At 47.2% G+C, this 22327-nt stretch overlaps 2 protein-coding genes across 5 annotated transcripts in view; one reads left to right on the top strand and one right to left on the bottom strand.

Moving 5' to 3' along the window:
* Positions 1 to 22327, top strand: part of USP19 (ubiquitin specific peptidase 19) — a 121551-nt gene that overhangs the window by 69246 nt on the left and 29978 nt on the right. The gene's annotated exons all lie outside the window — the stretch shown is intronic.
* On the bottom strand, positions 15905 to 17571 carry LOC147014834 (uncharacterized). Its single transcript, XM_085851499.1, has 2 exons — positions 17404 to 17571; positions 15905 to 17279 (listed from the first exon to the last, which is right to left on the bottom strand). The coding sequence occupies exon 2, from the start codon at positions 17174 to 17176 to the stop codon at positions 15905 to 15907; it is 1272 nt and encodes a 423-aa protein (XP_085707625.1). The 5' UTR covers positions 17177 to 17279; positions 17404 to 17571.

Below are 22327 nucleotides of genomic sequence, written 5' to 3'. Positions count from 1 at the left end.
CCAGTTTGTGTTTAACTCGCCAAGTGCGTTGATGTTTAGTTTGATATCATTCCAAACATTGTCAGTTGTGTTGATGATTGTTGCTAAACAATAGAAACGTCCTTAATTTCTGAATAATCCCTTTCGTTGATCTGTTTTACCCCATGTAAATTATAGCACACTTTCCATTTTGATTCCAATTTGTCCATTGATGATTTGGTACATCAAGTGAAGCAGAGAGTTCTTCATTGTCCTCTCAAGTGTTTCCCACCTTCGCACTTTCAGCATTTCAGAAACACTACTTTTCTGTTTATAATCATTCATACAGAAACAAGCGGCTTTCCTCGAGATAGCCTCAAGCTTATGTACGTCACCCTTATGGTATGGGTTCCATGCAGGGCTCGTGTACTCCAAAATTAGTCTAACTATTGTTGTGTACTCGCTTTGGATGCAACTCTTGTGAGTTATGCATCCCATCTTCGTTTGGTGTCTCTTTTGACTCCCAAGTATGTGTATGAGGATACTTCCTGTTCTTCTTTTGTAGTGCAGCACAAGGCTGTGGGGTGGCATCATTGGCGGAGGGTGCGGTTGCGCCGCTGATGCAATGCCCCCTGTAGGTTATGGCAGGAATTTGGAATTTGGCCATTGTGCCTGCGATGACTCAACGACTCTTCGCGAAGGACACCGTGGGATCTTTAATGTCCACCAACTAATACCAGCAGATGTGATGACCAGTTTGATGTCCGTCCGAGGGACGGCATACATATTGATGAATCGCACTGCCTGTGAAACACCGGAATAACGATTTATATCTGGGTCGGGATTCAAACCCAGGCTCGACAGCTTGGAGGCGAGTGTGCATTCCTCTTAGTCATCCTGCCAACCGATACTTCCTGTAGGAGATTGCCACAAAAGGTGTAATTCCTATTCTGTGGTTGGGTATTTTTGGAGATCCTCATCATGACACATTTGGTTGGGTTGAAGGACAATGACCATCTGTTTTGCCACTCCTCTAGTCTTCTCAGATCTTCTTAAAGTACCTGTCTTTCTTTGGAGTTGCTGAGGTGTAGATCACACAATCATCAGTAAACAGTGAAACTGTGCTACATAGTTTGTCTGGCTGGTTGTTTATATGGACAAGGAACTCAAATGGTCCAGTTGTAGTTCCCTGGTGAACTCTTGAGCATATCGGTGTTGATTCTTAGCAGGAGCTGTTACACAGTCTGACTGACTGACTGTTATTGAGGTAAGAAAGTATCTTATCCATCTGAGAATGCACCCTTGAATGCAGTATGCTTGTAGTTTGATGAGAAGTCTCTCGTGTGATACATTAGTGAAGGCTTTTCCAAAATCAAGGAAGGCTATATGGACACTTTCCCCCTTCTCAATGCAGCTAGTTATGTGTTGTTTCATCAATATGAATTGCTTATTGCGGACTGTTTGGCCTTGTCTACAAGTACGTCGTGCTCATCCTGGTTAGTGACACTCCTCTGTAGTTACCTGGATCAGCCTTTTCCCCACCTTTTTTATGCCTCTATTAATGAAGTCACCGGAGGCATTGTTTACAGGTCGTCCATCAGTCCGTCGATGCAGCCGTCATCGGTTTTCGTTACCGCCATAACTGAAGAACTGCTGAAGGGATCCAAGTCAAACTTGGTACATATTGTTGTGGTTCTCCGCCGTGCGGGCGACCGCTTTTAGCTAATTCGCGGCCGCACGTGCCCACCGACCGTGGCAATCCAGTCGTAGCTTTCGGATCAACGCCAAAATCCAGCTACGGGCGTGTTTTTTTTTTTAACCACACCGTAAATCAGCCAACTCTTCTGTCCACGCGCAACAGGGTTGATCGCCGAATTGTCGATTTACCTAAGTATTCGCGCAGACAGAAATTCCGGGGATTTACACCTCGACGGGACCCGTACGGACACGAGCCGCTTTAAGCAGCTCGCGCCGTTTGCGATTGCCGAGCGGTTTATTATCGCCAAGCCCCGACGGACTCTATTATCTTATCGGCTACTAAAAGCCAGCTATTATTCCGAACGCAATTACGGCAGCTCAATGGAGGAAGGGTCGCAACGAGCAAGTGTATATTCAAACAATGACATTTATTCACACGTATGCAGTCAATGAAGCAATGGGGATAAGGGACAAGACACGAGCAAAAAGACCTACAGCCTTTGTCTATTTATTATGTAATGTACAGGCACTTAACAGTTCTACTTAGTGGACAAGGCACCACAGACTTCCATGCAAAAACCCAGAAAGAAAAGAAAGAACAGGGCCCATATGCCTTTAATGTTCCGCGGAGCTGTGGAGACCGAAGGAGCTCCACGAGACCGTGCAGGTTACCTGCCACCCTCGTGGTGACTCGCTGGCGACCCTCGATGTCTCGTCGTCAACACGGCAGCTGGCGTGGCGGCAGCTCAGTTGGTCCAGGCCCAGCCATGCGGCCTGGTCAATCGGGCCTAGCCGACGACGCCTCAGAGGAGCGAACGGGCCTTGCTCTTTTAGAGTTGATGCTCTCTTCAGAGCCCGTTCACTCCTCAGCGTCGCTCGGACCGTCCCGGGGCCCGATCACCTCAGACCGTTATGTCGCTGGCTGGCGACTTCTCTCCGGCTGCCTCCACCGACCCACAATTCTGCACGGCACTGCAGGCTTGGCTGGACTCCAGGCTCCACTCCGACCTCAACCCCGACTTCCACTCCGAGCTCGACTCCGAACGAACTCAACCATGAACCCAGACTGGACCACGAACCCAGACTCCAGACGAACTTAACTCCCAGGGCCTCAGCCCCGCCTTTTATTGGGTTGGGGGGGGGGTGTTTGTTCTTTCACCTCTGACCCTTCACCCCCTGCTGGCTCCACCCCTTTTGTCATTTTGATCCGATCTTGTTGTCCTGACGCGGACAAAGCGGACGCGGACAAAGCGGACGTGGCCCTCACCCCAACGAGGGAGTCCTCGCGTCTGTCGGCGGAAATGCCGTTCGTTTGTGGAATGCCGTTGCTGGCGAAAAGATGGCGGCGTTTGTGGAGATGAAGGTGAGGTGACGTTGTTCGTTTGTTGAAGGTGGTGAGGAGATGTTGTTGGTTAAGGTGGTGAGGAGATTTTGGCGGTTGTGGCGACGGTGGTAAGGAGATGTTGGCAGTTGTGGCGAAGGTGGTGAGATGTTTAAAGTAACGATAGGAAAGAATAACACTACCTCTAAGATGCACAGCCCGGCTCACGAATAAATCCCGTTAGACATCGGTGGGGAAATCTATCTGGACACACACTTATCGACATAACTGATCTTCGGGGAACCTGAATGGTGATCTGTGAATTTCCACAACCGTAACAATATATTATAATGACATAAGGATGAACTGATTATATTTTGGTGTGAAAAGGTCAAAGGTCAGAGTCCATTATAGATTGTCGGTACCGCGATACCTTGAGAACGTCTGAAGGGATCTACCGTAAGTCAAACTTGGTGCAAGTACGTATAATGATGTATACATAAACTGATTAGATTATGGGGTCAAGAGGTCAAAGGTCAAATGTCATGTGAGGTAAAAATGTGATATTTGAATCAAACTTAGTACAGGTATGTATAATGATGTAATAATGTGGGTGGAGGCACATCTGTCGACGTCGCGATGTCGAAGAGTGCAGTTCTGGTTGTATACAGAGTCGAGGCTCGTGGAAGAGCGAGAACACAAGGGATCAGTCCACAACATAACAAAAGGAACAGCAGGAAGAGGAGGAGGAAATGCTAACAGCAGGGCTGAGGGACAAAATAGACAGAGACAGACAAACAAGGGATGCAGGTAACATCAAGCTGAGCAAGGTGTGAGACAAGGGGTGCCAGTCCAAAGGGGCGAGCAGTATTCCATCAAGCTGTGGATGAAAGTCTTGTTGGTAGATGTGAGTTCAGGTGTGCCTTACATGACAGAGAATGCCCAGTTGGTGACTGGCTTTGGAGGCCAAGTTTGAAATGTGGTTTGACAAGAAAATCATGGCTGAGAGCGAGACCCAAGAGTTTGAGTGACTGGACTTCTTCGAGAGGGTTATTGAGAAAGTAGATGGGAGGGTTTGGTGTGCGTGCGTGCGTGCGTTTTGTCAGGATTGAAAGACTTATTTCAAGTGTTTGACTAGTTTGTGAAAATTTTCAAGGTCTAAAGAGAGGGAAGTGGCTGCTGCCTATCTGTCTGAAGGATGAGGGAGGTCATGGCAGAGGTTGGGGTCATCAGAAAATCGATAAAGGGGATTTTCCAGAGAGATTATTTGTGAAGAATAGGACTGGGCCCAAAACACTGCCTTGTGGCACTCCAGTCTTGAGGCAGAGGAGATAAAAGGATTCCATTGAGAGCTACATGTTTGCTACGAGAGTGGAGGAAGTCATTAACCCAAAAGATGGGGCAGATGTTGGCCCCTTCTTGAAGATGGGGCAGATGTTGGCTTTTCTCCACTGGTAAGGTTTGTATCGCTTCTCCATTGATGACTGATGTTTGTTTATCAGGATGGGTGTTACTTCTGGTACTATTATCTTTTGGACCCATGGCGGTATGCCTTCAGAGCCAGGTGCTTTTCTGGAGTTGAGGATATTTAGCTGCTTCATCACACCAGCTTTACTGACAAACCAAGGCCTACATATTCAGGAGGTCATATCCTTTCAGTGTTTGAATAATTTATGTTTTCAGTGGTGAAATTTCTTGAGAACTCGTTGCTCAATGTTCCAACTGTCTCACTATCTAGACTATGATCTTATTATTGACTTTGAGGTCGGTGATGTTGGTGTCTTGTCTCCTTCAAGTTCCACTGAAATAGAGCTTCATGTTTGGTTTAATGAATAAATTTGGTTTCTCTAAACATTTATCATCATTGTTTTCTTGAATAGAAACTTTGAAACAAAAACTCCAGTGTATTTTAGATGCCTCCAAAATCCTTCGCTGGTACCACCCACCCACGCTCTCTCGGAAAGGATCGTGTTGCAAACCCTCCCATCTACTTTCTCAATAACCCTCTCGAAGAAGTCCAGTCACTCATACTCTTGGGTCTCCCTCGTAACCCTCCCAAAAATATCATGTGACCTTCTTACATCCTCTCCAGAACGCTCTTACATTTGGAAGTGTATCGTGGTAGAACTGCATAGCACCTGTAAAATAACACGTCATGCTTAATACAAACGAACTCTAATCCTAACAAAAATAATGTAGAAGTGGGGGTGGGGGATCTCTCGTAAGTGTAGTATGTTCCGTGTAATTCACGTGGCATAGATTTGTTTTGTAAACGGGGAAAATGTTAGAGTAAGTCATCTTGTTACATGTGACGCTGAGGAGGCAGCGTATTTATTTTTCTGACAGGATAGCTCGGAATAACATAAATCTTCTATGCAGGTGAGGCCAGGTGATGAATTGGGCACAAAAGTTCACGAGAAAGCACTACTAACTTTAAAAGGACACCAATATATACTGTCGGCACTTGTGTGCAAGCCATGGTGGCAAGATGCGCTGTAGGGAACGGAAGGGGTAGAATATATTTTGCTTATTGGAGCCATCCTGCGGGGTGGGACGGCCCTGAGGATGGTACCTCCCACAAGCAAGCGGCAGCCAATGATGGGACCTGCCACAGGCGAAGGTGGTCCAAGAGGGCTGTCTGCGGATGCACGTAACGGAAGTTGGAAGTGGGACCTTGGAGAAGAAGATCATTCTGTCTCTCGCTTTTTGTCTTGTTGGCTTTCTTTGTCTCCGGCTCTGCTTCGTCATCAGAACATAGAGGACCGCTCTCTCTTGAAATGTAGAAGCTGCCTCACAATCCTTCCCCTTCACTGCATCACTTTGGCCATCCTTCCTGTCCCCGAGCTGCACCATCACCCTGCACACCATCTGCTTCATTCCTGTTAAGTCCTCGCCTTCTTTCTTCATTGTTTAGTCTGAGTGTGGTCTTTGGTGCTTCGAGGGGTTAGGTTTATTTATTTCTTCATCACTGTAAATACGTTTGCGTGTCCCCACATCCAGATTTGTCTGTTGACTCGCTTGGTTTGTTCTGTTCCCCGCATTCCGTCCACCTCTTCTCCCCATATCTTTCTATTATAAATAAACCATGGCTTTACATTGGGTGACTTAGGGTTAAGTTGTAACAACACAGTTGAGTTTAGAACCTTTCTCCCATTTGCAGATTAAACATCTTGTTACGGAAGCATATTGCATTTATGAGCTTATGACGTGACAATGTAAAGGAAATTGAAAGGGAAAGCTCGAGTGTCTTGTGTAACGTTGGCCTTCCTTTACACTCTGGGTATGGTTGTACTGACAGAAACACAACAATAGAGGTTGCAGGTCTACCTTCCTGCGAGTAAAAGTACAATCATGATTAAGGGAATTTTCTTTTTAAATTCGTATGCAGCCTGTGGCTACTTGGCTGCATCATTTTTCTGAGGGCACGGCTGTGCACTGATGCAATGCCTCTGTTACCAGCACGCTGGTACTCATTTTGCTGACCTTGAAAGGATGACTGTCTGAGTCAACCCACCTGGTGTTAATTCAATTGCCAATAGGGGCTCAAACTCAGGACCCTATGGTCCCAAGCCAGCCTCCATAGGCCTAAGTCACATTTGCTCTACGGCTAGGATACGGCAGCCGTACCCCCCCTGAATTGACAGAAACGTGCGGCGGCCGCAGAGTTTCTGAGGTGGCCTCAGGGTGGCCCTACGCCGTATGGCGATATTTTACAGGCCGTAGGGGTCGCCGTGGAATTAAAGCGCGGAGTTATAACTTTTTTCATTTCTACGTTGGCCGCAGCAATTCGACAAGCCAAGCTGTGACGTAGATGTGTTCCACGTCGACCGTACGTAGGGCCTGCGGTGGGCTTGCGTTATTCGTGCGGCTGCCGGAGGCTCTTATCAATGAAAAATGAATTTTGCCAACCCCCCAAAAAAATTACGGCGGCCGTACCATTTCCACGGTCGCCGTAGGGTAGTCCTAAGGCGTCCCTGTGTTCAATGTACAAAATGTGTTCGGCCTTGCAGTCTGTGTGACTACCTGTGGGCAACGCAGGGTCGACGCACGGTTCCCCTACGCCTGCCGTGCGTCCTACGTACGGCCTCTGTGGCAGTCTGCATCGACCGTGCGTCCACCGTGCGCTACCGCTAGAGATCAGAGTATAGGTGTTTGCCTATACGGTACTCCGAACTGGTATATTCAGTTATATATATATATATATATATATATATATATATATATATATATATATATATATATATATATATATATATTGTTACGTTTGAGGGGGGGTATGCATTCAAAGGGTAATTAGGATGTTTAATTAGGTATGCCATGCTGTTCGAGTTTACCAGGATCTCGATGTAATAAGTCGCAATCCAGTGGTGATAAGTTGTCTCGTAAATGTTCATTTCTTCAAGGGGGGAGATGATAATTGTCACGTAATTAGATAGGGACACGGGATAGGGTAAGTGTGTCTGCGTAAACCCCTTTTTGGTATTCTCTGGAGACTGGCCGTGACGTCACAGGACAGTGCAGCGGATGGCTCCGCCCCGTGATCATGATTGGCGGAAGGCGATGGCGGTGGGCCAATAAACGGCTCGATTGAAGTGACGAGGACAGAAGGATAAAAAGGTTCTGTTCGGGGTCGAAAAGGAAGAAGAAGTTTACAACCAGAACGATCGTGTTTTTTTGGTGTGGAAGCTGTGGCGGCAGAGAGCGTCCTGGTTGCTGTGCTGAGTCGATCGTGCTTTTGATCGTGTCTGGGAGCCTTGCCGAGCCTCGTTCCTCGCCTCGGTTGGCTCTGGGGTTCTGCTGACTCGGAGTACGGGGTCGGGCAGCGGGCGGACCTGCCTCCCTCTCCTGCTCGCGGCTTGGCGGGGGAGCTGGTTCCCTGGCGGCTGTGGGCGGACTTGGGCCAGGACCAGGAGGTCGACAGCACCGCGGTTTCTGCTGCCCCCCCCCCTGGCGAGAGCAAGGCCGGCTCGTCCGGCGCCGATCCAGGGACAGTTGCGTCCACACCACGGTCCAGCCTGACCACCAGAGATAGCTACGTTTTGTGTGTGTGTGTGTGTGTGTGTGTGTGTGTGTGTGTGTGTGTGTGTGTGTGTGTGTGTTTGTGTTTGGCGCCTTAGAGGGATTGAGAACTGTATATTCATTGGAATTGTCTGTGTTTTTCCCCACTCCCGATCCCACACCATCCCGTCGAATCGCCCCGGATCCCTCTTCTTGCTGAGTCTTGTTATTTCTGGTAATTATAAAAAAAACAAATAAACATCATCAACTCAGTGAAAAGTGACTCGTGCCACCTTCCTCGTCCCGTTTGCGGTAGAGCGATTAGAACCGCCATGTTTGGGTTATAAACAAATAAATCCCCTCCATCGTTTCGGCTCATTCTACGTTGGCGGGACTGTTCAAGTCCCGTGGACGTCACAATATTATAGTTATAGTATATTCAGTTATATATATACTGGTATATTCTGAACTGTTATATTTTTATTTCAGTAAAAAAAAACTGGTATATATACCCACTCGTTACTGTCCGTCTGGCCGCACGTTCGCCTTAGGGCCCCCCTGCGGTCACCTTGAGGCTACCTTGCGTCTGCCTTAAATTCTATGGCCGCCGCAGGGACGCCCTCAGGTCACTGTGCGACATCAAATCAAAGACCGAACGGCACTCCCACGTTTTCGGTCTCCACAATTTCTAAATACCCTGTGCGGCTCCCCGAAAAATAAAAACATATGTGACTGCTGCATTGCGTGACCGTGGAAATACTGTGGCCGCCCTATAATTACTAGTGGCCGTAGATTTTGTAGACCCTACGGCCGCCATGCCAAATGCGACTTAGGCCTTACTGTAACCGCTAAGCCAACACCAGGTCTAATTGAGGGAATAAAGAGGGTGGATAGAAGGTGGATGAACTGTTGGAAGAGATTGTTATGCAATGAAAAGGAAGACCAAAAAGGAACCCGAAGAAGCAAAGAGCAAAGATGGAGTCATCAGGTTTCAACCGCTACTCCACAACCCTCACACCCATTCAGGCGCTGTTAGAGCTTGACGGGGAGATTGATGGGGACGAATGAGGAAAATGAGCTTGACTGGTAGATTGGTAAAAAGCCAGCTGAGGTGGGCTGGTCACGTTTAGCGGATGGGGGGGGGGGGTGGAGAGAATGGCAAAGAGAGAAGTTATGTTGAGGAAAAGAGGTAGACCACAGTTGAGATGGGAAGAGTGCATGAAGAGAGATATCAATAATTTGGTGGTGGTTAGAGAGTTGGCTGAGGACAGAGGGAAGTGGAGTATTGTGTGCAACGCAGGGCAGAAGATTGGTACTGTTGGACCTCACCACTTATAAATTGAAGAGAAGGAGAAGAAGGAGATTTGTTTAGACCCTTCCCAATGCAGTAGTGCCTTGCAAGTGCCGACCTCTCGAATGTCGAATTCACTCGTGACCGATGTACCTTTTTACATCAATTAAATATTCGCTCATGCATGGATGGTTGGAATGTGAACGATTTGCGACTTTCCATGATGCCTTTACGACTTTGTTTTAACAGCTCTAAGTTCCAACGCAGTGATCATCAATCGTCACACCCTCGTTTTCCCGCCCTCCCTCATTCTCCCTCATTCTCCCTCATTCTCCCTCATTCTCCCTCATTCTCCCTCATTCTCCCTCATTCTCCCTCATTCTTCCTCATTCCTTTCCTGCCTCCCAGGTAATGGAAGCTGACGGCATGTAAGCATTTTACAGCCATATACGTGTCTTGACACGCGTTGACTAAGCGCGCGCGCACACACACACACACACACACACACACACACACACACACACACACACACACACACACACACACACACACACACACACACACACACACACACACACACACACACACACACACACACGACCCTTTCGACTCTCCGTTTCCATTTTGTTTTCCATGATCAGTGTGACCTGAATTTTTACCGGCTACGTTTACAAATACATCGGTGTGACCACCAGTGTTACCGGCATTCATCCGTCATATTTAATCAATAATGTTGAGATTTTCTCAAGTGCTTTGATACTCGTTTTAATTGTAGTTTATATATACAGTTATCATACTTGCATATTTTTATTTCAGCGAGGTCTTCTGAAATCTAACCTCTAAAATATGCGGTGCTTTACTGTACATATGTGGACAATAAGGGTCTGAACTAAACCCTTTACGGGGTTCGCATAATCCTTGAATCTCCTTGAAATTCCTGGAAAAATGAAAAGAGCATTTTCAAGTCCTGGAAATCTTGTTCAAGGCCTTGAAACTCCTGGAAAAATCGTGAAAGTTGCCCATATATAAATAATCTGCCATGTCCTGTCGGAATTGTTAATTCTGCCGATCTAAGAGACCTTTACCAATTTTAATCTCCCCCAGCGATTAATCATTAAAGCCATGCCAAAATGGTTTCTTAAGGCCGGTCACACCTTGACGTTTTAGCCAGCGATGGCAACGTATTAAAATGTATGTAAAACGCTGGCTGACGTTGAACTTTTGATGTTTTTTTTTTAAGATTCGGACGTATTCATAACGAGTTGGTCGTATGCATAACATATTAGTAATGGACACAGAACATTTCGTTGTGTTATAGATAACTTATACCAACGAATGCTGAACCTGTTGTTGGCCTACACAACCTATGCCCAACGATAGTCTAACTTAGGCATAGCGCGTTGCACGCATCGCCGACGATGTCGTGACGTAGCCTATTAAAAGGCTGACGCACAACGATTCGAATCATAACTGCCGTAGAAATGGAAGTGACAACATCGCGGTCACACCTTGGCGATCTTGCCAGCATATGCCGACCTAAGAAAAATGTGTCTAAAACGTTGGGGCACGTCAAATACGGTATGAGTAAGTTTGGTATACGTGAGTAGAACGCTAAAGTATGCTATCATACGTCGTAGTAAGTAGAGTACGTCAAGAAATTTTAAACATGTTCAAAATTTTACGACGTACTCGGCGTATGACACACGTTCCGCATGCGATGGGGATAAGTTTTACACACGATATGTGGACGCTTACACACGTCCACAAACGCTACTTATAAGCTACTCATAAGTCGAAACATGTCGCGGTAATGTCTTTTTTACGCGAAACTTATTTCTAACTTATGTTTGACATGCTTTGAACCAATTCTTTACGTAGTCCCAACACACATCGACGTATGTAGACGTATTCCAATGACGTCATCCGGTCGACAAAAAAAAAAAAATGAATGTGTTTCTAGCTTACAACTGCCATATAAAGACGTGTTCCCAGCGGTTTTGGGAATTGGTATATAAAAGGGGAACCCAACAGTGTTTTCGAGTTCCTTTTTGAGTCGATGTCCATGTCAGCGGTAACAGTATTAGTATTAGTATTAGTATTAGTATTAGTAGTATTTTGTTCATGTTGGCAGTAGTAGGTGAGTGTGAGGGGGAGGGTGTGGGTTATGATGGATCGTCCTTGCGTCCGCGTGTCCACGGGTAGGTTCATAGGCTGCCACTCAATGATTTAAATGGCTGCATCTCCACGATTGAAAGTAGACGCTTGCGCTCAACAATTGGATTTTTTTTACACTCAACGACTTTTAAAAGGTACCACTCACCTATTTTCTTTCTTTACAATGAACGATTTAAATTGCTGTCACTCGCCTTTGTTTTTTGACGCTGGCGCTCGGAAATTTTAATCGTTTCTATTGAACGTGCTAAATCGCTCAAACCCCACTATTGAAAGTAGACGCTTGCGCTCAACAATTGGATTTTTTTTTTTACACTCAACGACTTTTAAACGGTACCATTCAACTATTTTCATTGTTTACAATGAACGATTTAAATTGCTGTCACTCGCCTTTGTTTTTTGACGCTGGGGTTTGGAAATTTTAAGCGTTTCTTCTGAACGTGTTAAAACGCTCAAACTCGACTATTTTAAATAGACGCTGCCGATGGACAATTGGAATCATAGCCAAGCTAGACATCGAAGTGTGAACATCCTCGTCATGCCGAAGAAAAGTTTGAAGAATGCTGCAAATAAGTGTCCTGGCCGTGGCCGTGGACGCTGACGCAAGGACGATCCATTATACCGACGTCTTTCAGCCTATGAGTAACTTAAAAGTAACGTCTGTCGATGTGTGGCAATGATCGCGTAACGTGCCAACAACACGTTAATCATAGGTTAGAAATAAGTTTTGGGTACGCTAAACATTACCTCGGCGTGTCTCAACTTATGATTAACTTACAAGTAGCATGTGTTGACGTCTGTCAATGATCGCAGACCGTGCATACAACTTGTGGCCAGCATAGCGGAACGTGTGAGTCATACGCCGGCATACGTCGTGAAATTTCAAGCATGAAAAAATTTGAGGACAACCGAAAAGTACAACGTTTAAAGCCAACGTACAACGACGTATGGCAGTGTTTTTCAGCGTGCTCTCAATGTTATCAAAACTTACCCATAACGTATTCAACGTGTGCCAGCGTTTTAGAAAAAAAATTCAAAAATCGGCATACGTTGGCTAAAACGTCAAGGTGTGACCGGGCCTTTAGTCTGGTCAGTCTGGAGAGCAGAGCCATGGAGCTAATCCTAATCCTCTGTCAATGGATTGATAGCATGGTGCTAATTTAGCTGATAAATTATTCCTGAGTTAATCCCCTCTCATGTTCTTCTATTCCATGTGCTCCTAATTATGTGTTCATGACCTCTGACGATTATCCATTCAGACCAATAATATTTGAGGACCCCTACTAGGGCCTTACACTTTTTTGACTTTATTCATAAAATTGTAAATCAGCAGTGCCACTGCTGTGCAGGTGTTAACCGAGACACGTAGACAGCACGTACAGTACTGTACTGTAGTTATCTCCGCATCAACCCTGCGTGTTCCGTGGAATTGTAATAAATTCCTTTGTTTTTGGTTATTATTGCCATTAATGATTTCTAACCATGGCTTCCAAGAGGAAAACTGTTGCTAGTGATGAACCAGCTGCAAAACGGTCGAGGAATTCTCATTGAAATGAGAGCGAGAGATGAACCTTCAGAGTTTAGGCTTTATTCCATTTGATTGGAGCCGCTTCTGTGGACACACCAGGAAATACAGGTTCAGCTAGGAGTACATAAGCAGAAACGTATACATGTGCAGTTAACCATTGCAGACTAATCCGCGTAAGCACGGAGTTCGATATAATCTCCATTCTCACCAGTCAATGAGCACCTTCAGTTAACGAGCATCAAGTGGACAGCCGATGTCAATAGCAATGCCCCGGGGACAATCACTCGTGCCGCAGAGAGACATCCCCTTATACGCGAGACGCACAACATGTGATCCCGCGTCATGTCCCTTGATTCACGTTAATTCACCACATTCTCCTCACCTTTAAAATGTAACTAGGGGCCCATCTTACACACCATGATTGCTTTAGCTCTATAGGAGTATACATTTCAAGCAACGCGGACTAATAGATCTACAGGAGCATACATGCCAAGCAGTGATTATTTTGAGTTGTAGGAGCATGGAAATGAGCATCGATATATGATATAATGGGCATATAGGAGCATGAGCAGCGAGAATGCCGATAATCCCCTTTACAGATTGAGTCGTCGAGGGGGCCTTATTCGTCGACCTCTCCGGGAGTAAACGGCAGTTTCACTTGAGGGAGACTCCCGATCCTCTTGGTGAGCCTCGACTTGTGCCGGAGATGACTCCTCGATCGCTCTCGGGGGGAACACGGCAGCCCCGTCGCCTGGCGGAGTTCCTGGGGGGGAAATGTCAGAAGGAGGAGAGCCAGGAGGTGGTGTACCGGCGGGAGGAGTACCGGCGGGAGCCAGATGGCGAACCGACACAGTGGTCTCCCTGCCATCCGGGAGCCTGACATGAGCATACTCTGGATTAGTGTCAATGAGTTCGACCCCCTCCACCAGCGGTTCATACTTGCTTTGTCGTACCGGGCGTTTCATGAACACTGTACCGGGGTGGGTCAGCCAGTTGGGCACCGTTTGACTGTCAACATAACGTCGTTGGTGAGTAAACATACGTTCGTGAGGAGTGGCATTTGTGGACGTGCAGAGCAAAGAGCGTATGGAATTCATTGCGTCAGGAAGAGCAACCTCCCATCGCTCGGGGCCCAGTCCTCTCGATTTCAGCGCCAGAGTTATGGCTTTCCAAATAACTCCATTATACCTTTCCACCTGCCCGTTCCCCTGTGGGTTGTAACCCGTCGTTCGACTAGTTGCTATGCCGTGCTCTAATAGGAATTGTTTTAGCCCGGCCGACATGAAACACGGCCCTCTGTCTGAATGTATGTACGAAGGTCTCCCAAACATAGCGAAGACGTCAGACAGACATTTTACGACAGTGCCCGAGGTCATATCCGAGCACGGAAACGCGAAAGGGAACCTTGAATATTCATCAACAACGGTGAATATGTATCTGTTGTCTGTCTCGGTGGGCAGGGGCCCTTTGAAGTCGATGTTTAGTCTCTCGAAGGGGGAAGTAGCCTTGATCAGTCTGCCAGATGCCGCGCCAAAGAATCTGGGTTTTAGTTCAGCACAAACAGGGCATGAAGCATTCATTTGTTTAATATCTTCAACAGAATAGGGAAGATTTTGTCTGCGTACGAAATGTGCCATCCTGGTTACCCCTGGGTGGCACAGAGACACATGGAGGTCTTGCAAAGCCTGACTGATTGTTGCCGAACTGTAGACCCGGGAGAAGGTATCTGCAGCAGGGTTTTCCTTCCCGGGCCGGTAAACAATGTCGTACCTGTAGCAGGCTAGGTCTATCCGCCATCTCATAATTTTTTCATTCTTAATTTTCCCGTTATTTTTCCCATCAAACATGAAAGCCACGGATCGTTGGTCCGTAACGAGCGTGAAGTGGTTTCCCAGTAAATAATGTCTCCATTTACGCAGCGCTTCGACGATGGCGTACGCCTCCTTCTCTATTGCCGAGTGTCTCTGCTCGCTTCTAGAGAGAGTTCTCGAGAAGAAAGCGACCGGCCGCCCAGACTGATTAAGTGTTGCAGCTATGGCGTGATTTGAAGCGTCGGTTTCCACCACGAAGGGCACCGAGCTGTCGATCGATAAAACCACGGACTTACTGATATCATCCTTGAGATCGTGGAAAGCTTTCACGACAGCGGCATCTGGTGGAAAGTTTTTGCAATGCACTAGGGGATATATTTTCTCGGAGTATTGCGAAATCCATCTTGCATAGTAAGCGAACATCCCGATCACCCAGCGCATTGTCTGCAAGTCCTGAGGTGGTGGAAGCTCACGGAGCGGGCGCAATCGCTCAGGATCAGGCTTAATTGTGCCGTTGGCTATCGTGTAGCCGAGAAGGTCAATTGACCTTGCCGAGAATACGCATTTCTCGTAGTTGAGAGTCAGATTATATTTTCCAGCAATGCTCAAGAATCTGTCCAGATTCCTATCATGTTCCCTCTGATCCCTACCGCACACTGTGACATTATCCACGTAAACAAAAGTGTCTTCGAGGTTTTCATCTGAGATGATGTCGTCCATAACCCGTTGGAAGCAAGCTACTCCATTCGTGACACCGAATGGTATCCTTCTGAACTGGTAGAGGCGCCGCCCTGCCTGGAATGCAGTGTACGGTTTGTCTTCCTCTCGGATGGGAATTTGATGATAGGCGCTTCGCAAGTCGATGGTACTGAATACCTTATAATTGGCCACGCGTTCGACCATCTCATCTATGCGCGGCAGGGGGTAGGCGTCGAGTTGGGTGAAGCGATTGACCGTTTGGGAATAATCGACAACCATCCGTCTCTTATGGTTCTGACTGCTGGTCACTAACACCTGTGCGCGCCATGGCGAATCGCTCGGTTCTATAATTCCCTCCTCCAGTAATCGCTTGGTTTCTGAAGTGATGAAATTCATGTCAGCAGTGGTATATCGCCGCGATTTGATCGCTATCGGTTTGCAGACCGGCGACAAGTTAGCGAACAGCTGGGGGACGTCACCTCCGCGGTGGTCAGCGCATTTAAAATTAGACGAGGCTTGCTTCCTCCAAAGGGTATTTCGATGCTCGTGTGCTGCTTGAGGACATTATGACCCAGAATTACGTCTGCGCACAAATCACGAAGCACCAGCACCTTTACATCCCGATGCGTGTACCCTTTTACGTCCAATTCAACATTGCAGTACCCTCGTACGCGGGATTGTAGTGAGGTGGCGGCCATGCATACCGTATTGTCAGTCGGGTGGATTACCCATTTCCTGCCCTTCACTAGCGAGCTGTTGACGAAACTTTCAGAGCTACCGGTATCAATCAGTGCCTCAGCCATATGCCCGTTAATTCGCACGTTGATGATAGCCTTGGATAGATTCCCCGGAGAGGCTGCAGTCAATTTATTTTGCGAGTAGAGAGCCGCAGAAGTGGGTTTATTCCTCCTTGGAGTAGATTTACATACCCTGGCATAATGCCCTTTCTTGTCGCAATTCATGCATGTGGCATCTCTGGCTGGACATTTTTGACGAGGATGCCTTTTGTACCCACAAAAGAAGCATTTACCGACCGGAGCAGTTGCTGAGGAGTTTGACGAGGTCTGGGTATCCGGCTCCTCGGGTGTTTCTCCATCCCTCATGTCTGGCTGAGTCTGTGCCAGTGGGGTTCCTTGGGTTCCCATCGTAGCAGCGTTCATGAGCAGCATCGGTGTCCCAAATGACTCAGATTGCTGCTGAGCCGTATCCATCGCTCGAGCCTGATCGACTACCTTGTCAAGAGTGGGTTGCGCTTTCTCTAGTAAGCGTTGCCGTATGTGGGCTGATCTGAGTCCTTGGATGAATGCCTCCCGTGTCGCTTCCTTTCGGTGTTCCTCGGCGCTTACGGCCCGGAAGCTGCAGTCTTTTCCCAGCTGATTCAGAGCTTGCAGGAACTGATCGATTGTCTCCCCGGCTGCTTGCTTGCGTGTGTTGAGAAGATGTCGTATGTATACCTCGTTCTTGGGCTTCACGTAGAGCGCCTGCAGTACGTCAATCGCTGCTTCGTAAGTGTCGCACCCCGAGAAGAGCCTGTATACGCCGGGCGAGACATGATTCACGAGAGCGGCAAATTTGTCAGCTCCCTCCGCGATGATGGTCAGATAGTGTGAGAAGGAGCAGAACCAATGTGACCATTTCATTTCTGCGTCAGTCGTGTTTGGGTCTGCGTCGAACCTCTCTGGTTTGTAGATCTTGTCCATCTTTGGTTGAGAGAGCCGAGAAAATCAAATGGAATAAATTGAAATGAGAGCGAGAGATGAACCTTCAGAGTTTAGGCTTTATTCCATTTGATTGGAGCCGCTTCTGTGGACACACCAGGAAATACAGGTTCAGCTAGGAGTACATAAGCAGAAACGTATACATGTGCAGTTAACCATTGCAGACTAATCCGCGTAAGCACGGAGTTCGATATAATCTCCATTCTCACCAGTCAATGAGCACCTTCAGTTAACGAGCATCAAGTGGACAGCCGATGTCAATAGCAATGCCCCGGGGACAATCACTCGTGCCGCAGAGAGACATCCCCTTATACGCGAGACGCACAACATGTGATCCCGCGTCATGTCCCTTGATTCACGTTAATTCACCACAGTAGACAGCACGTACAGTACTGTACTGTAGTTATCTCCGCATCAACCCTGCGTGTTCCGTGGAATTGTAATAAATTCCTTTGTTTTTGGTTATTATTGCCATTAATGATTTCTAACCATGGCTTCCAAGAGAAAAACTGTTGCTAGTGATGAACCAGCTGCAAAACGGTCGAGGAAATCATAGAAAGTGGAGGTTTTAGTTAAGCTTTGTCGAGGCGATGGAGCACAGCGTCACTGGGCAGACATTGTCATTAAGAGTCCAGTATCTGCAAAGTAAAGAAACGGGCAGAAAACATATTGGGTAGTGAATGCTCTGCTTTTGCGAGTGAGGGTGATTCCGGTAAACCACTTCAACACATGATGGGTGACTTTATAGGTGAGAGGAAATGTAGAACGTAACATGCCTGGCTCATGTAAAACATGCCTCCCCTCATGTAAAACATGCCTGGCTTCCCGAAAAACAGCGCAGCTTTCCAGTGCTTACTGCAGCATAATCGTCACAATAATATTTAATATCATTGAAACGAATAATGATGTTCAGTTATTGTTGTATTTCTCACAATTCATTGCAAACACACTAAAAAAGCTTTTCCACAATTTTAATGGCAGTGGACCTTTGACTTCTTGATGAAGGACCAAAAAGGCCTTGGTATTATCACTGATTGTTGTTTTGTGCTTGTTTATAATTTAATCTGCTTTTTCTCTGTTGATCCCCCCCTCCTTACTTCTTCACAAAAACCCCTTGTATTATTCCGATTTATCTGCATTCCCTAATTTCTTGGCTCTGGTATACATTCTTTGCCTCTTTCTACACAGTTTCCTTTGTGACCGGTTAAAGTGTGTCTGTGCCTGCCATTTGTTAATAGTTTCACTTTTTTTTTCCATTCAAATAGACAATTTTGAAAAACCAGCAACCTTTCCAAAAAACGAAGACTGCACTTCAACAAAATGGTTAGCCTGGACAATTTCATTGTGTACCCCAAAGTGCACAACCTGGTGTTGGCTCAATGGTTAGGGTGGCGAGCTTTGGATCCCACTCGGCTGTTGAATTAATACCAGGTGGGGTTAACTCGACCTGTCATCCTTCCGAGGTCGGCAAAATGAGTGCCAGCATGCTGGTATCCTGTGTCGGAGTGGCAACCCGTCCAGGATTGTGCCCAATAGCCAAGGAGACTGCTTAAGCAGCACCAACGCTTTGCACAGAGTATGGTTCCAATCTCCTCCTCCTCCCAAAATACCGTGTCACGTGCCTTGTTGAGTGGTCGTGTTTGATGACCACCTCTCTTAATAGTGTACTACGACTGGTTGTGAGTGTAATGAGATGTGGGTAATCCCAAAATCTTCCTTGGTTGGTGCTCCTTACTGTGGATGCAGACATGAACTGTGGAAATGTTTAAAGAAAAACTGAACTCTCGCACCTTTTGTGTGGTATACACAATATGTCTATTAGAGATTTGTGGATTCTCTTGTATTTGGAAAGATGTCATGTTTTGTGTTTGCAAATCGAAAACATTGAAAATCCTCTTATGCTTCATAGCATGCTGTACATGAAAGAACAGCGATGAAACCTATTGTTGCATTGATGGATCGTTGATGAGGTCCCACCAGGCCAAAGCAATGTGCTTCACGAATGGCCAAGTTAATATAAGTTGCGCTCAAACGGGCAATGCAGTTCCTTTTTTCCAGACGGAATCTATATCCCACTGGTCTCCACAAACAATTTTTTTTTCTCCTAATTTAAGTTTCCCCCAGGGATTTCCAAATGCCTAAACAATTTGCGTGCACGCAGCAGGTTGGAATCAGATGGGCGTGTGCCGTGTAGTCTTAAGAAAGAGCACAAGCTATATTAAAGAACGAGACAACGTACATGAAGAAACCTTGATGAAAGATACACTGTAATGAAATATAAATAAATACACTTGATACAAATGTCAGAGACTTAAGGCACCACAGAAACTCATCCACTCATGCACAAAGGAGGAAACTCATCCACTCTCTAATAATACACTGGTCTGAACTGGTCTCTGACTGACTGATCTCTGACTCACAAACCAACCAATTCAACTGACTGGTCTGACTGCTGCCAAGATCTGTGCTTGGCCTTTTATCCCCTTGCCATGTCCCGCACCCCCGAGCATCCTTTGTTCATTGCCTGGCACTGGCCAATGCGGTTGCACATCGCCACCAACTTGGTGATGTCAAGTGGACGGTGTGATGTCACCGGCACCACCCGAACCAATCATGTGTCACCTTTTGGGGGGCCAACAATGACATTGTGCCCTCAAGTTTCTTCTGATGACTGGTGCTGTGCCGTACTCCTTGCACTCAGAGCGTGAACCATGATGTGGGGGTTTATCGGTCAGCACAGGAACCCCCGTCACATCCAAATCAACCCCTCTCTTTCTCTTGCCTGGACCTTGGCCTGATTACACAGAGAGGACACATGCAAATCATACTTCACCACAAAGCAAGGCTCTGTTGTGAACTATACCACCTCTCACGGCATACTTAAAAACAGGACAACTTCACTGATGGGTTCATGGTAAAGGGGCTGTCACACCTTGACGTTTTAGCCAGCATATGGCAAGGTCTCAAAATTTATGTAAAACGCTGGCGTACGCTGAACTATTGGTATTTTAAAAAGTTTTGGGCGTATAATAACGTGTTGGATGTATGCATAACGTATTAGTAACGTACACAGAACGTTTTTTTCTGTGTACAGAAAGAATGAGATTAAGGATTCGTCACTCCTTAGGTGTCATTTCCCTGGTCTCTGTTTATGCTCCGACTGAGGCGAGTGATCTCACCGTGAAGGATGCATTCTACGCCACGCTCGAGTCTGTGGTTGATCAGTGCCCCAGACGAGATACACTTCTAGTCTTGGGGGATTTCAATGCATCGACTGGAACTGATAGGGACGGTTATGAGGTGTGTGTTGGTCCCCATGGGTCAGGAACTATGAACCAGAATAGCACTAAGTTCCTTGACTTTGCAAGAAGTCATGGACTTAGGGTGGCTGGTTCATGGTTTCAGCGCCCACAAGCTCATCGCTGGACTTGGTATTCCAACGCTGGCGGTGTGACAAAGGAGATTGACCATGTCCTCATTGACGGTCGTTGGAGGATGATCCAGAACTGCAGGGTCTACCGGAGTGCTCAGTTCCTCAATACTGACCACAGGCTTGTTGTAGCAACTCTAAAGCTGCACCTTAAATCCTGGAGAATGGTACCATCCCAGCCGAGGCTGGATGTTGCCAAGCTCAGGGATGAGAGAGTAGCTGAGGAGTTTGCGAACAGGCTGAGTGGACACTTGGGGGGTCTGGGTGCTTTGGGGGTCCTGAAGAGTTGTGGAGCGCCTTCAAGACCACCGTCCTTGATGTTGCCGGTGGATGCCTTGGAGCTCACCGCAGGGCAAAGAAGAATTTTGTCTCTCAAGGGACACTGGATACCATTGACCAGAGTCGCAGGGCCAGGCTGAATGGCAGAGCTGAGCTGTTCAGGGAGCTGAGGCGTAAAACTGTACGTGCACTGAAGGTGGACAAGGAGGCCTATGTGCGAGGAATCTGTGAGGGGGTAGAGCATCACCTGTGGACAGGTGATTCTCGTCCTGCTTACAGGGGAATTCGCGCATTACGTTCATCCAAGCCCATCCCTCGGAGCACTGCAGTTCGAGCAGAGAGTGGTAGGCTCTTGACAGAGGAGTCTGAAGTGAAGGCCCGCTGGGCCGGTTACTTTGAGCGGTTGTACCAGGCTGATCCCCCAACTGTCGAGTTGGACGTCAAGGGTGTTACAATCCCTGTTGCTCACCCTCGAATCAACTGTGGTCCACCTACGCTTGTGGAAACACGGGCTGCGGTGAACCAGTTGAAACGGGGCAAAGCTCCAGGGATCTGTGGCATCCATGCCGAACTTCTCAAGGCTGGTGGAAATGCTGCACTCGTGTCGTTGCATGCAGTTTTGTGCTCTGCCTGGAACACAGGCATCATCCCAACTGACTGGAAGAGGGGCCTTGTTGTCCCTCTCTGGAAAGGGAAGGGTGATCGCCAAGACTGCAACAACTACCGAGGGGTGACGCTGCTCTCAGTGCCGGGCAAGGTCTTTGCTCGGATAATTCTCGATAGGGTTCGCCACCATCTGCTTGAGCACCAGCGTCCAGAGCAGTCAGGCTTTACACCAAAGAGGTCAACGATTGACCGTATCCTTGCACTTCGTGTCCTCACCGAACGCAGACGAGAGTTTCGGCAGGGGCTGCTTGCAGCCTATGTTGATCTCTGTAAAGCGTTCGATTCAGTGAATCGGGATGTCCTCTGGAGGATTCTTGGTCTTCGTGGGGTGCCACCAAAACTGATAGTTCTGATGTCTGAACTCTACTCTGGTACTGAGAGTGCTGTGAAGTGTGGTGGTACCATCTCTGACTTATTTCCAGTTGTTACTGGAGTTCGTCAGGGATATGTACTTGCCCCCACACTTTTCAGCACTTGTATGGACTGGATTCTAGGGAGGATGTCGGAGAGATCAAGTTGCGGTGCGTCATTTGGGAATGTCAAGATCTCGGACCTTGACTTTGCAGATGATGCAGTCATCTTTGCGGAGACTTTAGACATCCTCTTGGGGGCCCTCGAGGTGCTGAATGAGGAGTCGGAGCCGTTGGGATTACGGGTTTCTTGGGTCAAAACTAAGATCCAGGCTTTCGGTGACATCTTGGATGCTGCTGTCCTGTCTGTGTCTGTTTGTGGTGAGGATGTTGAGGTCGTGGAGAGAT

The sequence above is a fragment of the Eptatretus burgeri genome, chromosome 13, assembly GCF_056783735.1.
Source record: "Eptatretus burgeri isolate ZD-2024b chromosome 13, Ebu_testis_v1, whole genome shotgun sequence".
In the NCBI taxonomy this organism is placed as follows: domain Eukaryota; kingdom Metazoa; phylum Chordata; class Myxini; order Myxiniformes; family Myxinidae; genus Eptatretus; species Eptatretus burgeri.
This window is presented reverse-complemented; position numbering and strand designations above follow the sequence as displayed.